The 13,540-nt window shown below is 41.1% G+C and overlaps 2 protein-coding genes across 3 annotated transcripts; one reads left to right on the forward strand and one right to left on the reverse strand.

The window, feature by feature from the left end:
• Positions 1–927: 927 nt before the first annotated feature.
• On the reverse strand, positions 928–2,279 carry LOC146674016 (tripartite motif-containing protein 16-like). The gene has a single exon (XM_085393119.1). It carries the CDS (start codon positions 2,262–2,264, stop codon positions 1,071–1,073), a length of 1,194 nt encoding a protein of 397 aa, XP_085249245.1. The 5' UTR covers positions 2,265–2,279; the 3' UTR covers positions 928–1,070.
• Positions 2,280–6,802: 4,523 nt separating this feature from the next.
• LOC146674017 (uncharacterized) lies at positions 6,803–13,312 on the forward strand. Of its 2 annotated transcripts, none has more exons than XM_085393409.1 (4): positions 6,803–7,075; positions 8,085–8,261; positions 9,362–9,625; positions 10,747–13,312. In XM_085393409.1, exons 2-4 carry the CDS (start codon positions 8,096–8,098, stop codon positions 11,577–11,579), a joined length of 1,263 nt encoding a protein of 420 aa, XP_085249535.1. In that variant the 5' UTR covers positions 6,803–7,075; positions 8,085–8,095; the 3' UTR covers positions 11,580–13,312. The 2 variants fall into 2 exon arrangements, with proteins under 2 accessions (XP_085249535.1, XP_085249527.1); XM_085393401.1 differs by having other exon boundaries at positions 6,813–7,075; positions 8,079–8,261.
• The last annotated feature ends 228 nt before the right edge of the window (positions 13,313–13,540 follow it).

The raw sequence follows: 13,540 nt of genomic DNA on the forward strand, positions 1-13,540 counted from the left end.
TGAGAACGGTGAGCAAAGATCCCAGAACCACACGGGGGGACCTGGTGAATGACCTGCAGAGAGCTGGGACCAAAGTAACAAAGGTCACCATCAGTAACACACTACAACGGCAGGGAATCAAATCCCGCAGTGCCAGACGTGTTCCGCTGCTGAAGCCAGTGCATGTCCAGGCCCGTCTGAAGTTTGCCAGAGAGCACATGGATGATACAGCAGAGGATTGGGAGAATGTCATGTGGTCAGATGAAACCAAAGTAGAACTTTTTGGTATAAACTCAACTCGTCGTGTTTGGAGGAAGAAGAATACTGAGTTGCATCCCAAGAACACCATACCTACTGTGAAGCATGGGGGTGGAAACATCATGCTATGGGGCTGTTTTTCTGCCAAGGGGACAGGACGACTGATCCGTGTTAAGGACAGAATGAATGGGGCCATGTATCGTAAGATTTTGAGCCAAAACCTCCTTCCATCAGTGAGAACTTTGAAGATGAAACGAGGCTGGGTCTTCCAACATGACAATGATCCAAAACACACCGCCCGGGCAACAAAGGAGTGGCTCCGTAAGAAGCATTTGAAAGTCCTGGAGTGGCCTAGCCAGTCTCCAGACCTCAACCCCATAGAAAATATGTGGCGGGAGTTGAAAGTCCGTGTTGCTCGGCGACAGCCCCAAAACATCACTGCTCTCGAGAAGATCTGCAGGGAGGAATGGGCCAAAATACCAGCTACTGTGTGTGCAAACCTGGTAAAGACCTATAGTAAACGTTTGACCTCTGTTATTGCCAACAAAGGTTATGTTACAAAGTACTGAGTTGTATTTTTGTTATTGACCAAATACTTATTTTCCACCCTGATTTACGAATAAATTCTTTACAAATCCTACCATGTGGATTCATGGATTTTTTTTTTTTTCTTTTCACATTCTGTCTCTCACAGTTGAAGTGTACCTCTGGTGCAAATTACTGACCTCTGTCATCATTTTAGGTGGGGGAACTTGCACAATCGGTGGCTGACTAAATACTTTTTTGCCCCACTGTACATATAATGGTCAGTGTTCAACATGAACCTGTCTTCTCTATTTGACTTTAATCAACTCTGCAGTGGCTCCAAGTCCATAAAGAAAAAGTCCAGCATAGAGCGGCTGAGTGAATGTGGTCTGGACTCTGTGGAGGAGAGTCATGGTTTCAGAGACGCTGTAGAAAGACAGAATACCTGCTCTGTGATCCAGGTACACTCCTACTCTGGTGGACGGAGGACCTGAGAGGTGAGTTTGGACATTGTTATGGCGAAATTTATTATTGTCTGTGTACCAATATAATGCCCAAGATTTGTCGTTGCGTCCAAAGAAACATTCATTCACTCTCCCTACTCTGCCGATGTTCTTGTATGTGACTGCTATACAAACTCCTCCCCATCCCCACTCCACCTCCCAGTAACAACGTCCAGTCAGACTCTCTCTACTCAGGACCTGATAACATCCTGTGAATCTGTCTGGATGATCAGAATAAGACTGTTGTTGCTTCATAAATGTTACTTTTCTGTTCCCTTCAGATAATAACAGATGTGTGTGAGTTGTGTTTGGATCCAGTGTGATTTCACGTGAACATTTTAAGAATCCAGCTCTGGTCTTTGGCTCTGCTGGTGACAGTAAAACATCCTCTTCAGTGACTGTCAGTGAGATGTTTGTCCATTCCTCTCTCAGAATGTCCTGTAGTTTATCTCTGGTCTCTGACACAGCTGCTGTCACATCCTCAAAGTAGCTCAGAGGACGAATATTGATGCTGGATGAGTGTGTAGACTCACTGAGTGCTGACAGTGAGGGGTAGTTGTGTAGAAACTGGTTGTGATCCTCTGTGTGTGAGAGCTGCTCCAGCTCGCCGTCTTTCCTCTTCAGCTCAGCGATCTCCTGCTCCAGCTTCTCCTGAAGCTCTTTGACTCGACTCACTTCAGTTTCCTGCTGGGATCTGACCTTCTGCTTCACATCAGAGCTTCTTTTCTGGATGAGACGGATCAGCTCAGTGAACATCTTCTCACTGTCCTCCACTGCTTTATCAGCAGAGCCATTGATGGCCTCCACCTCCTGTTGAAGCAGCTTCACATCTTTCTCTCGCTCCTGGATTCTCTGCTGGATGTTTAGTCGTCTCACCTCGAGCTCCTTCTGCTTCTCAGTCCTTTCTGCTGCAGCTGGGACTGTTTCATGGCCTTTATGTTCATCCATTGTGCAGAGATAACAGATACTCTGCTGATCAGTACGACAGAAAATCTTCATCACCTCATCATGACGAGAGCAGATGTTCTCCTGGAGCTTCTTGGAGGGGGCCACCAGCTTGTGTTTCTTTTATGGAGCTGCATCATAGTGAGGTTGGAGGTGTTTCTCACAGTAAGAGGCCAGACAGACTAAACAGGACTTGATGGCTTTCAGCTTCCTCCCAGTGCAGACATCACAGGCCACATCTTCAGGTCCAGCATAGCAGTGATCAGCTGGAGCAGCTTGGAGTCCAGTCTTCTTCAGCTGCTCCACTAAAGCTGCTAACATGGTGTTTTTCTCCAGGACAGGCCTCGGTGTGAACGTCTTCCTGCACTGAGGGCAGCTGTGGATTCCCTTCCTGTCCTCTTCATCAAAGTGGGTTTTAATACAGTTCCTGCAGTAGCTGTGTCCACAGGGAATAGTCACCGGATTTATCAGTAGATCCAAACAGATGGAACAAGAGAAGGTTTCTCGGTCCAGCTGAACTCCTTTCTGTGCCATTTCTCCTCTCAGTGTCAGTGACTGTGTGAGTTTCTCTTCCTTATAACTGAAACTAGTCTGAGCTCTGATCTCAAAATGTGAATGGAGCCTGTCAGCTCTTACACATCACCACATGTTGACTGCATGTCAGAATGATAGAAGTGATACAGACGATGGTATCAGATCCACATTAACGTGATGGTATCAATACTTTAGTTTGTGTCTCTCCTTTAACTTAAGTCCGCTTCATCAAACAGCACCTCTCTTCTTCTTCAGATCTTAATGGCATTTGGCAAACACAGATCCATTTTCATCACCTGTGCAGACAAGGGTAAAGCAGTGAAAAGGAAAAAAGAAAATCTTTGAATCAATCAATTACACAATTGGCCTGACAAATTCCTTCCAATTCTAGCAAACTGTTGCATCCAGTAATATGTGTTTTACTGATTTGATTGTTTTCCTAACCAATGTTTCCAAGACAAGTGAGAATCAACAGACACCCCAACATAAAACTGCCAGTCCTTTACTCAGGACATGATATGTGCAATTTAGACATTTTTCATCTTTAAATCACGTCCTCACAGTGAAACTTTTGTCATTCTCTTTAATAAGAAAGAAACAAGTAATCTGAGCTGCTTTGATACTTACAGCATCTCCGTGGTGGGGGGAGGCCTAATCTCATAGCTAATTTATCCACATCTACATCTTACTTGGCTCATCAAACATAATAACAACAGACAAGCCGTCACATTTCTCGCTATAATATGCATTTTAAAACAGAACTTTTGTCCCCGTTTCTGTTTTCTTTTTTCTATTTCAGGTACTCCGGATAAAACCCCACAGACGCTCTTTTGTTGTCAGGCAGCAGACTGTGGAGTCCATTAACGCTTATTTGACTGAGTCGTGTGTCTTTATCTTGTTGAAACACATCTCTACAAACACTCATCAGAGAGCCGTTTCTCAGTATTTTAGCACTCTTCATCTCCCTACAGGCGTATTTATCGCTGTTGTTGCTAAATCTGGTTCCACTCACCGAGCCGAAGAGTTTTTCTTCTTGGGCCATTTTTTTATACTTTACATCCCTCTTCGTGTCTCGTTGTCACGGTTACACTGCCCATTTTCTCCACATTACAGATTTCATTTTGCTCTTATTGTGGTTTTCGCCTCGTTTAACTTCGTCGTCGTCGTCGTCGTTTCTTGGCGGTTAGCAAACAACGACGTGGCGCATTACCGCCACCAAGTGGCTTGGAGTGTGGACTAGCGTTAGCTCATAGCAAACAATCAAATAAATAATAGTTTGTTGTTGTCGTCGTCATCATCATCATCATCATCATCATCATCAACAACAACAACAACAACAACAACAACAATGCTAGAATAAAACACATAACACAACGTTGACAAAAGAAGAGCAATAAACACAAAAGCACAAGATAAAATGAACAAACAGTGGGTTCACAGTGAATATGCAGATTTGAACAGATGGGTTTTGAGTCTTGATTTAAACTGGGGGAGCAAACCAATGTTTCTTATATCTGGGGGCAGAGAGTTCCACAGCCTGGGAGCAGAGCAACTAAAAGCTCTGCTTCAAGTGGTGGTGAGGCCATAAGAAGACACAGAAAGCTGGATAGAAAAAGAAGATCGAAGTGAACGGGCAGAAGAGGTAGTGCTTAACAGGTCAGAGAGGTAAGGAGGAGCAAGGTTATGAAGGGCCTTGACGGTGAGCAGAAGAAGTTTGTATATTATCCGGAAGGACCCAGTGAAGTTTAGTGAATTTTGAACCAGTTGAAGCTTATGGGGGGATTTTGGAGGAAGACCCTGGAAGAGAAAATTACAGTAGTCAATGCGGGAGGTAATTAGACTAGGACAAGAATGGATGTAGACTGGGTGGAAAGAGAAGGACGTAATCTGTTGATATTGCGTAGATGGAAATAGGCAGAACGAGATTATTGATGTGAGATTTAAAGGAAAGTGAACTGTCTAGGATGACACCAAGGCTCTTAACCTGAGGAGAAAGGAAAACTGTGGAGTTATCAATAAGCAGATAGAAATGATTTGCATTCAAAAGGTTGAATTTAGTGCCAATAAGGAGGATTTCAGTTTTATCCTCATTTAGCTTAAGAAAATTAGAGCTGAACCAGGATTTTAAGTCAGGCATTCTGTAAAAGAAGAAAGTGGGAGGGAGGATGGATGGATGTCAGAGATGCTGAGAGAGGAAAGTCTGCTTAGAAGGACAGAGTGAGAGATGAGATCACTGAGGAAGACAGGTTCAGGGGGGCGGTATACAGTAGCTAAGATGGTGCGAATAGGTCCAGTCAGACCAAATTCAGACCAAACACATGGGTCAGCCACACGAGTAAAAATAGGACCGTAATTTCCTAGCATGTACAAAAGAAAATGACTGTAGTCATTGTCAAAGAGATTGTTAAAAGTTTGAAAATAGTTGCCGTCTAATTTTTAAATGGCGATAGATTGCCAACTGAATGACACTTTGCTGACCATCTATTTGAATTCTTGTTATATTCTTATACAGCAACATATATGTGATTTTTTATGTGTTAGCAAAGTTAATTGATAGATAATACAAGTATTTGCTAAAATGACCCCAACTGTAGGCAGATTTTAGACTGACAGCAGATATTATCGACAGCTTAATAATCTAATTTTCCAGCAAAAACAAAAAAACAACTCAAGTGAGGGAACTTTACCTTAGTGCACAAAACAGATACTGACAACATTTAGATTTAAGGACATAATTTGCAGCTGGAAATAAATGTGATAAATAGCAATATGCTCATATTGCAAAATGTTAAAAACTAATAGCAATAATATAGCATTGTGAGTGAAATATTGTGATGAAATTCGTTATTATGGCTGATAATGTGAGTTTAATTTATACTGGTATTTATATTCTTTAAATGTCTCAGCAGCAATCAAAATAATAATTATTATTATTTTAAAGAAATCTGAATCTGAACATATTTCAAAGCTTCAAAGTGAGTTCTTCATACATGATACGTGACAAACATTGACACACATTTCACTTAACATTAAGCCGCTGTGCTTAAATAACATGGATCTCACAAAGGCCAGCACTGTTAAAATAGAGCATGGAAAGGGCCAGTGTGCATCTAATGTGTTACATTTTTGCAGTCAAAGTATTTTACTGAATATATTTTAATGTATTGATTCTAATTATTTCAACTTTATTTCATTTCCACTATATTTGTCTTGTATACATTGTAATTTGCACTCTCTAGTGGTGGAAAGATAAAGCTCCATGGAGCATTGAAGCTTTTATCTATTTGCTTCGTTCATGGACTGAAGCTTTACGATGCTTTATTTGCTCTTTTGTGCCATCAAGTGGACAATAAATGTAAAACAGGCAGAGTGATTATAACGACACTCTGTGAGGTATCGTAATGAATAAATGAATGAATTATGTTTGTGATGCCAATATATAAATTGTGAACATATTAACTCTGTGTGTGTCTACATGGTACAATGGAGGGTTCAAAAGGGAAACTGAAACCAAAATGGCGGGAAGGTTTTGCACTTGTGCTACTAGGGACATAATGTAACACCTAAAATAAGAGCAGTATTTTAATCATTTCAAGCAACAAAAGTTTATACAAGTTGGAATTTACGTTTTTCTGTCCTTTCTAATACTCTAGATGTTTCCAGTGTTTGGTTGACCCAGCTATGTTTGAACCTCCACTGTTGTGTCCGCAGGTCTGCGGTATTCAAATGATGGGACAGTTTTCCACAATTACATTATTAGAATACATCAATTTACCTTGAGTCACAAGGGTGACAAGTCTGTGTGTGTGTGTGTGTGTGTGTGTGTGTGTGTGTGAGAGAGAGAGAGAGAGAGAGAGAGAGAGGTATCAGGAAGTGAAATAAGAACAGAAGTCGATGGCGGGAGAAAGAGCGGTGGTGAAAAAAGTTCAACAAGAGGCGAAAACACACACACACACACACACACACACACACACACACACACACACACACACACACACACACACACACACACACACACACACAAACAGAGGAGGGGGGAGGGTCCACGAGAGGTTTGACCGGCAGGTCTGCGAAGGGACCGGAAACAGCAGAGCGACGTGACGTTTCAGGAAGTGAAATAAGAACAGAAGTCGATGGCGGGAGAGAAGAGCGGGGGTGAAAAAAAGGTCAAACAAGAGGGGAAAATACAAAAAAAAAACAAAACAGTGAAAGTAAATCTGTAATGTGGATGAAACGGACAGTGAGCGCAATGTAACCGTGACAACGAGACACGAGGACGGATTTAAGTCGAGGTTAAAAAACTGTCTCCAGAAGAAAAAGTCTTCGGCTCGGTGAGTGGAACCAGTTTCAGCTACAACGGCGATAAATAAGCATGCAGGGAGGTTAAGAGTGATATAATACTGAGGAACGGCTCTCTGATGAGTGTTTGTAGGGATGTGGTTCAGCAAGGTAAAGACACACGACTGAGTCTAGTAAATGGAAAGGAGGTGCAGTTTGGGCAAAGTGTTCAAGCAGTAGGTAGAATGACAATGTGGTGGAAAAAGTGACAAGGTGGTGATAAAGTGGCTGAAGTGATAACGAGCTCAGCATAGACAGGAAAACATGACAAACATCATGTGGAATCAGCTCATTGTTATTGTTATTAATATTTTTACTTCAGCTGGGGTAATTGATGGATGAAGGAAATAAGTTCCATTGAATTACAACAAGTAGATAGGAAAATAAGATATGTGTTACTATATAAGCTATGGGACAGATTTATGAAGCAGGACAGATTATTGTGACGCAGCAGTTGCAGTGAGATTTAGAAACATTGTACTGTAATTTATTTAGAAGCGTGAAGCCAGTTCACTTGAGTAAAGAACAGCTCAAAAACCAACCGATCTGATGAGGGAAACAGTGATGGCCTACTAGCTAAATCAAGATGTGACCCTGTGAACGACTTCCCTAAACCTGCAGTCCAGCAGTTCATCTAAACAAAAGGCACCTAGACTAAAACAGATGTACTTGTGTTTGCTATACCATAAAACAATAAAAGAAGGTACGAGCTCTTCTTGTGACTCCAGGATCTGAGTGTGAATGCCAGAACACTCTGGAAGACACACAGTCTTTGCAAACTACTAAGGATCACACATCCTATCACTACACAATCAATTATTCACCTCTAAGCATATATGGTTTTATTTTTCTAAGCATAAATGACAATCAACAATATAAACCTGACAGACTTGAATGGCCCGTATTTGTGAGAAACACAAACTAAAGTATTGATCCCTTCACGTTAGTGTGGGTCTTATACCAATATGTCTGTATCATTTGTATCGATCCGCCCAGCCCCAGCCTCAGCAGCAATGAGTTCAGCTCAGTATCTGAGAGAGTTCATCAAGGAGAGACTAACTGCTGTTTGTGAAGAAATCTTCTCAGAGGTTCAAAAAACCATCGTCCAGTATGAGATCAACCGTCAGCACAGACTGCTGGATATCAGCCGGAAACCCGACAGAAACTCTCACATCATAGGTATGGACATGTTTTTAACTCTGTGCTGTTCAAGCTCAGATTCTTCAGTGTGACTGACTTTACTAGAAGAAGTTAAAGTGGGTATTTATCAGTGCTGTGGGTCAGTGTCCAGTGATGGTAAATGGCCTGCATTTGTATAACGCTTTTCTAGTCCATAGGACCCCAAAGCGCTTTACACTACATTCAGTCATTCACCCATTCACACACTGGCGATAGCCACATTGTAGCCACAGCTGCCCTGGGGCGCACTGACAGAGGCGAGGCTGCCGGACACAGGCGCACACCGGGCCCTCTGACCGCCACCAGTAGGCAAACACGGGGTTAGTATCTTGCCCAAGGATATTTGCAGCATGCAGCCAGGAGGCAGCCTGGGATCGAACCACCGACCTTCTGATTAGTGGCTGACCTGCTCTGCCACCTGAGCTACAGCCACCCTGATGGACTATGTTGGACTGGTGCAGGTCCATGGTCACTGCTAGATTAGGTGTTGCGCTGTTTGGAATAACACTACCCTCAGCCGTGGTGAGAATATCCAGAATAAATCTAAACTAGTTTATATCATTGCACAAAACCAGATTTCAATAAATGATTAAATATGTTGACCGAAGTTTTCTGCAGTTAAATTTAAATATAGTTAACGAAAGCTCCTTTTTTGATTGACATATTTTGATTCATTTATTTAAAGTGTTTGTCGAACAGATTCCACTGTTGAGTTCATCGAGTGTCAGTTTTCCTCTCCAAGCACTGAGACTGTGCAGTAAAGATAAAGGTAGATCTCAGATATACAATACACATTTAACTTTAAAAGTTGTTACCAGACTTCTCTGAAGTGGATGACCTGTTAGGAGGCAGTAAGAGAGGAGGAAAGACCACAGAGGAGGTTCATGGCTGTGGTGAAGGAGGACATGCAGAGAGTTAGTGTGAAAGCGGAGCGTGCTAGAGATGGTGTGGTGCAGGCAGATGATCTCCTGTGGAGGCCACTAAAGGGGGCAACCTTTTAGGATGGCTGCCAAACGCACAAAGTGCTTTTTAAAAATAGTGTTTTCTGTTACTGTTCATCACATTAATGACCTTTTTATTGTGTTCCTTTTCTCCTCAAGACCCCCCACAACAACATGACTGTGAGGAAGAGGAGGGTCTGGATGAGCAGCAGGTCTGTAACCAGGAGAGGAACTCCAGTCTGGACCAGGAGGACCCAGAGCCTCCACAGATTAAAGAGGAACAGGAGGAGCTCTGCAGCAGTCAGGAGGGAGAGCAGCTTGGACTGAAGCAGGAGGCTGAAGGCATTATTGTCTGGACTGATGAAGAGCAACTCACACTGCTGGAGACCATCTGGAAACCAGAGTTAAAGTTGGATAGAATAGGTATGTAAAATTATTATTGCTTTTATATTATTAAAATGAACATGACTCATGTAGGATCCTAATCACAGGTTACAGGGTTTTTTTTTCCTTTTTAGAAGCACAGAAAGAATTAAAAGTCCAATCAGCATGAATGCATCTCTTTTCTCTTAACATGTAACATTAAACCTCCACTTGGTATAAGTCAAAGAAACTGACTTGAGTCTGTATGTGTGTACAGTACCATATCCTATATGTTGGAGCTATTTGTTCTTTATTTTTTTCATTTTAAAATTTGTTTAAAGTTTGTTGTTAGTTGACTTATATTTTGGGGTTTATTTACAAGTTTTATTTGTAGGTTAATATTTGTTTTAATGTTTGGTGTGGTTTTGGTGTTTACCTTGTTAAGTCAGTCAGTAAGAGCTGTAGGGCCATTTGTTTGTATAAATATAGAGACTGGTATTGGACCAGCATGCACTGGCCTATGTTTTTTTTTTTTTGTTTTTTTTTTGTTTTTTTTTTTTACCAGAGCAGGCGAAGCAGCAGCAGGAAGTAATAAAAAATGAATCTTGCTATTGCTTGCCAAACTGGACGAATAAGCCATAAAAACGCAACTTTCAAGTATGGATAGTGGACTGCTTTTGCCTGCGTACAAAATATTATCTCAGTGCAGTAGTAGCTTGTGGATTTGTAATTGTGGGATGCTTGGTTTGTCAAACAAAAGGAATTGCCACTACACTATATTTTAAAATACTTTGCACATATTTTATACTGTAGACAATAGCCCAGCAACCAGACCCTGAACTTCAACAGATAACAAACTGATGAGCAGTCAGGCCGAAGCCTCCATTTCTACCTGTTCATGTTTATAAAGTAAAATCACTATGACGACCACTTTAAAGTCTCTTTCTGTTGGTTTTCATTTTTAATTTGTGTTTTCGGCTTTGTGTTCATACCTTAATACTAAGAGAAAGATCATATGTGTGTCCTTATTAGGATAGGGATTTGTGTTGGTGTGTGGCAAATTAGTAGAAAATGGATTTCAGGTCATTTTCACAGAGAAATGTGAAAGTAATGAGAATATTCAGAGTTTACAAAATATTTTCACCCGTTTTTCTATCATTTTTCTCCGTTTGTCTCTTCAGACCCCACACAGCAGCAGGTCTGTGACCAGGAGGACCCAGAGCCTCTACACATTAAAGAGGAACAGGAGGAGCTCTGCAGCAGTCAGGAGGGAGAGCAGCTTGGACTGAAGCAGGAGACTGAACAAAAACTAAGCAGTGAGCAGCTCCTTTCTCACAGCTCTCCTGAAACAGAGAGCCAAGAAGATAAAACAAGTCACGATCAGAGAGTAGACGACACTCCTGCATCAGACAGTCAGAGTAAAACTGAAACAAAGACAAATGTTCTAACATGTGACAATTGTGGAAAAATGTTCAACTCTGAGTCCGATCTGACTACACATCAGAGAGTTCACACACGTAAAAAATCATGTTGTTGTTGTTGGACCTGTAGGACAAACTTCTGTCAGTTCTTGAAACTTCACACAGGTAAGAAATCACATCCTTGTAGCACCTGTGGGAAGGAATTAGTTTCAAAGTCAGCACTAGAAGCTCACATAAGAACTCACACAGGTGAGAAGCCGTTTTCTTGCAGCACCTGTGGGAAAAGTTTCTGTTGGAAATCAGCACTGAAAACACATACAAGAACTCACACAGGTGAGAAGCCGTTTTCTTGCAGCACCTGTGGGAAAAGTTTCTGTCGGAAATCAGCACTGAAAACACATACAAGAACTCACACAGGTGAGAAGCCGTATTCTTGTAGTACCTGTAATAAAACATTCGGTCAGAACTGGACACTGCAAGCTCACGTAAGAACTCACACAGGTGAGAAGCCGTATTGTTGTAGTACCTGTGGAAAGAAATTCAATTGGAGCACACACTTAAAGAGACACATAAGAAAAATTCATAATGCTTGAAATATTCATGCTTCCAAAGTGTGAGACAGCTTTGAGTCGTAGCAGTGTGTGGGTGGTAGAGCTCACTAACCAGAAGTCAAATCGCTGCACTGATTTAAATAAATGTTTAAACTGATGTTTTGACTCTTACAATCTTTTCACATTTGTGACCTTAATCTGGTCAGTCCTTGAGTATGGGTGCATAGTTTTATGTTTTATGATAAGTGTGGTTTGGATGATCCTGTGGCTGGACTCCAGAGTTGGATCAGTTTGGCAGCGACTGTAGTTGTAATGGCTCTGCTAACGTATCCAGAATTGAAGACGTGTTCCAGTTTTTTGTTCGATACTGAAATAAATATGTGTGTTGAGGAAAAAGTCTGGGTGTTTTCTTTTGTTAAAAAAAAGAGAGAGAGAAAACAGTCTTAGAGGAACTATTTGTACACAGAATGTGCTCGTTTTTATTGAAAATGTAACCACTAGGTGGCAGTGTTTCATGAGACAGAGTTAGTGTAGCTGCCCCTGCGCTTATTTGAGCTAGTTGCTAGAAGTTGCTAAATGTCATTGACTTTCTGTGGTTTCTGGTTGTTAGTGATTAGCAAAATTACTTCATGAAACCAGCTCCACGGGGACACCTGCTGGCCAATTTTGTTATCGCTACATGTTGTAGATGCTGTTCTGTCAAACAATGATTCAGATAAGCCCAGCACAATTTTAAACAAAGTTCCTTACTACACCAGGCGATCAGTAATTACGATCAACAGAACACAGGGTTCCAACTGTTTTTGGATTCAGTTGGCTTTGGTTTTTGCTCACAACCCACAAAGTTTGGTTGACATTTATAATTTCTAGTTCTACAACATCATCACAAGCATCAGTTCTACACTCTCAGCCAAAGGTAAACGCTGGCATAGCATTAGGTTCTAGTTTAAATTAATTAAAAAACATATATTGAAATGGAAAAAAAGACAAAATATGCTCTCCTCCTATATAAAAAAAGTAACGTTTGTTATATTTTCATGGGCTTATTCTGACCAATCATAATAGTCCATTTCACATACATTTTAAAATAATTCTCTGTTGACAAGCGTCTGTCATCATCTATATGACAGAAATCACAGAATACGATTATTTATTTAATTACACTTCTAGTGATTCTAATGTTTAAGAAACTACATTTGTCTGCGCAATCTACAGCAAAGTAAGAGAGACAGTTTTCTTTTGCACATGCTCGTGTAATATGTCATTTTACAGAGTAATGCAAAAGTAATCAGTGTTGGGAAGGTTACTTTTAAAATGTATTTGACTACAGATTACTGAATACATGCCCCAAAATGTATTCCGTTACGTTACTCTGAGTAACGTAATGGAATACATTGGATTACTTAATGTATTATCATGCTTTTTACAACTACATGAATGTACTCTTGCTGTGTGATTTTTTTTTTTTTTTTTTTTTTTACTATTACTGAAGGTTACTCGTTATACCAATACCAACTAGATTTTTAAATCCTAATATAAAATGAGTAACAGTAGGGTGGACATTAGGTAAGCCTGCACTTTTTGCAGTGATCTCGTATAGAAAACTATTCCGTGCGTATATAAACAGGTCCGCAGCTCCGAACCGTAGTAAAGGGACCTCTGGCTAATAGGTCGACTTCCGTGTCAGGCCGAAAACTATCTTTACTTGTTTGGGTCAACTTTGCCCAGCGAGACAGAGAGAGGCGTTGAAAGGCTGCTCCAAAAGAACTTATTGTTTCGAGAGAAAAAAACACAAGCGCAGCGTACAGTCGAGTCTTAATAGCTTACTTACAACTGGGCTTGTCAGGCTCTCTTCTTGGCTGCAGTGGTTATTATGATATTTACATGCTTCCATCTCCCGTTTCTGCTCGGTGACAACTCCTTTTTCTCCCTCCCTCGCTCACAGACACATAACGGGTATGGCAGTCCATTCTCCCTCAGCATGGACTACACTACCCATGAGG

This window comes from Rhamphochromis longiceps, linkage group LG3, assembly GCF_057381845.1.
Source record: "Rhamphochromis longiceps isolate RC_006_pf linkage group LG3, R_longiceps_female_GT1.1, whole genome shotgun sequence".
In the NCBI taxonomy this organism is placed as follows: domain Eukaryota; kingdom Metazoa; phylum Chordata; class Actinopteri; order Cichliformes; family Cichlidae; genus Rhamphochromis; species Rhamphochromis longiceps.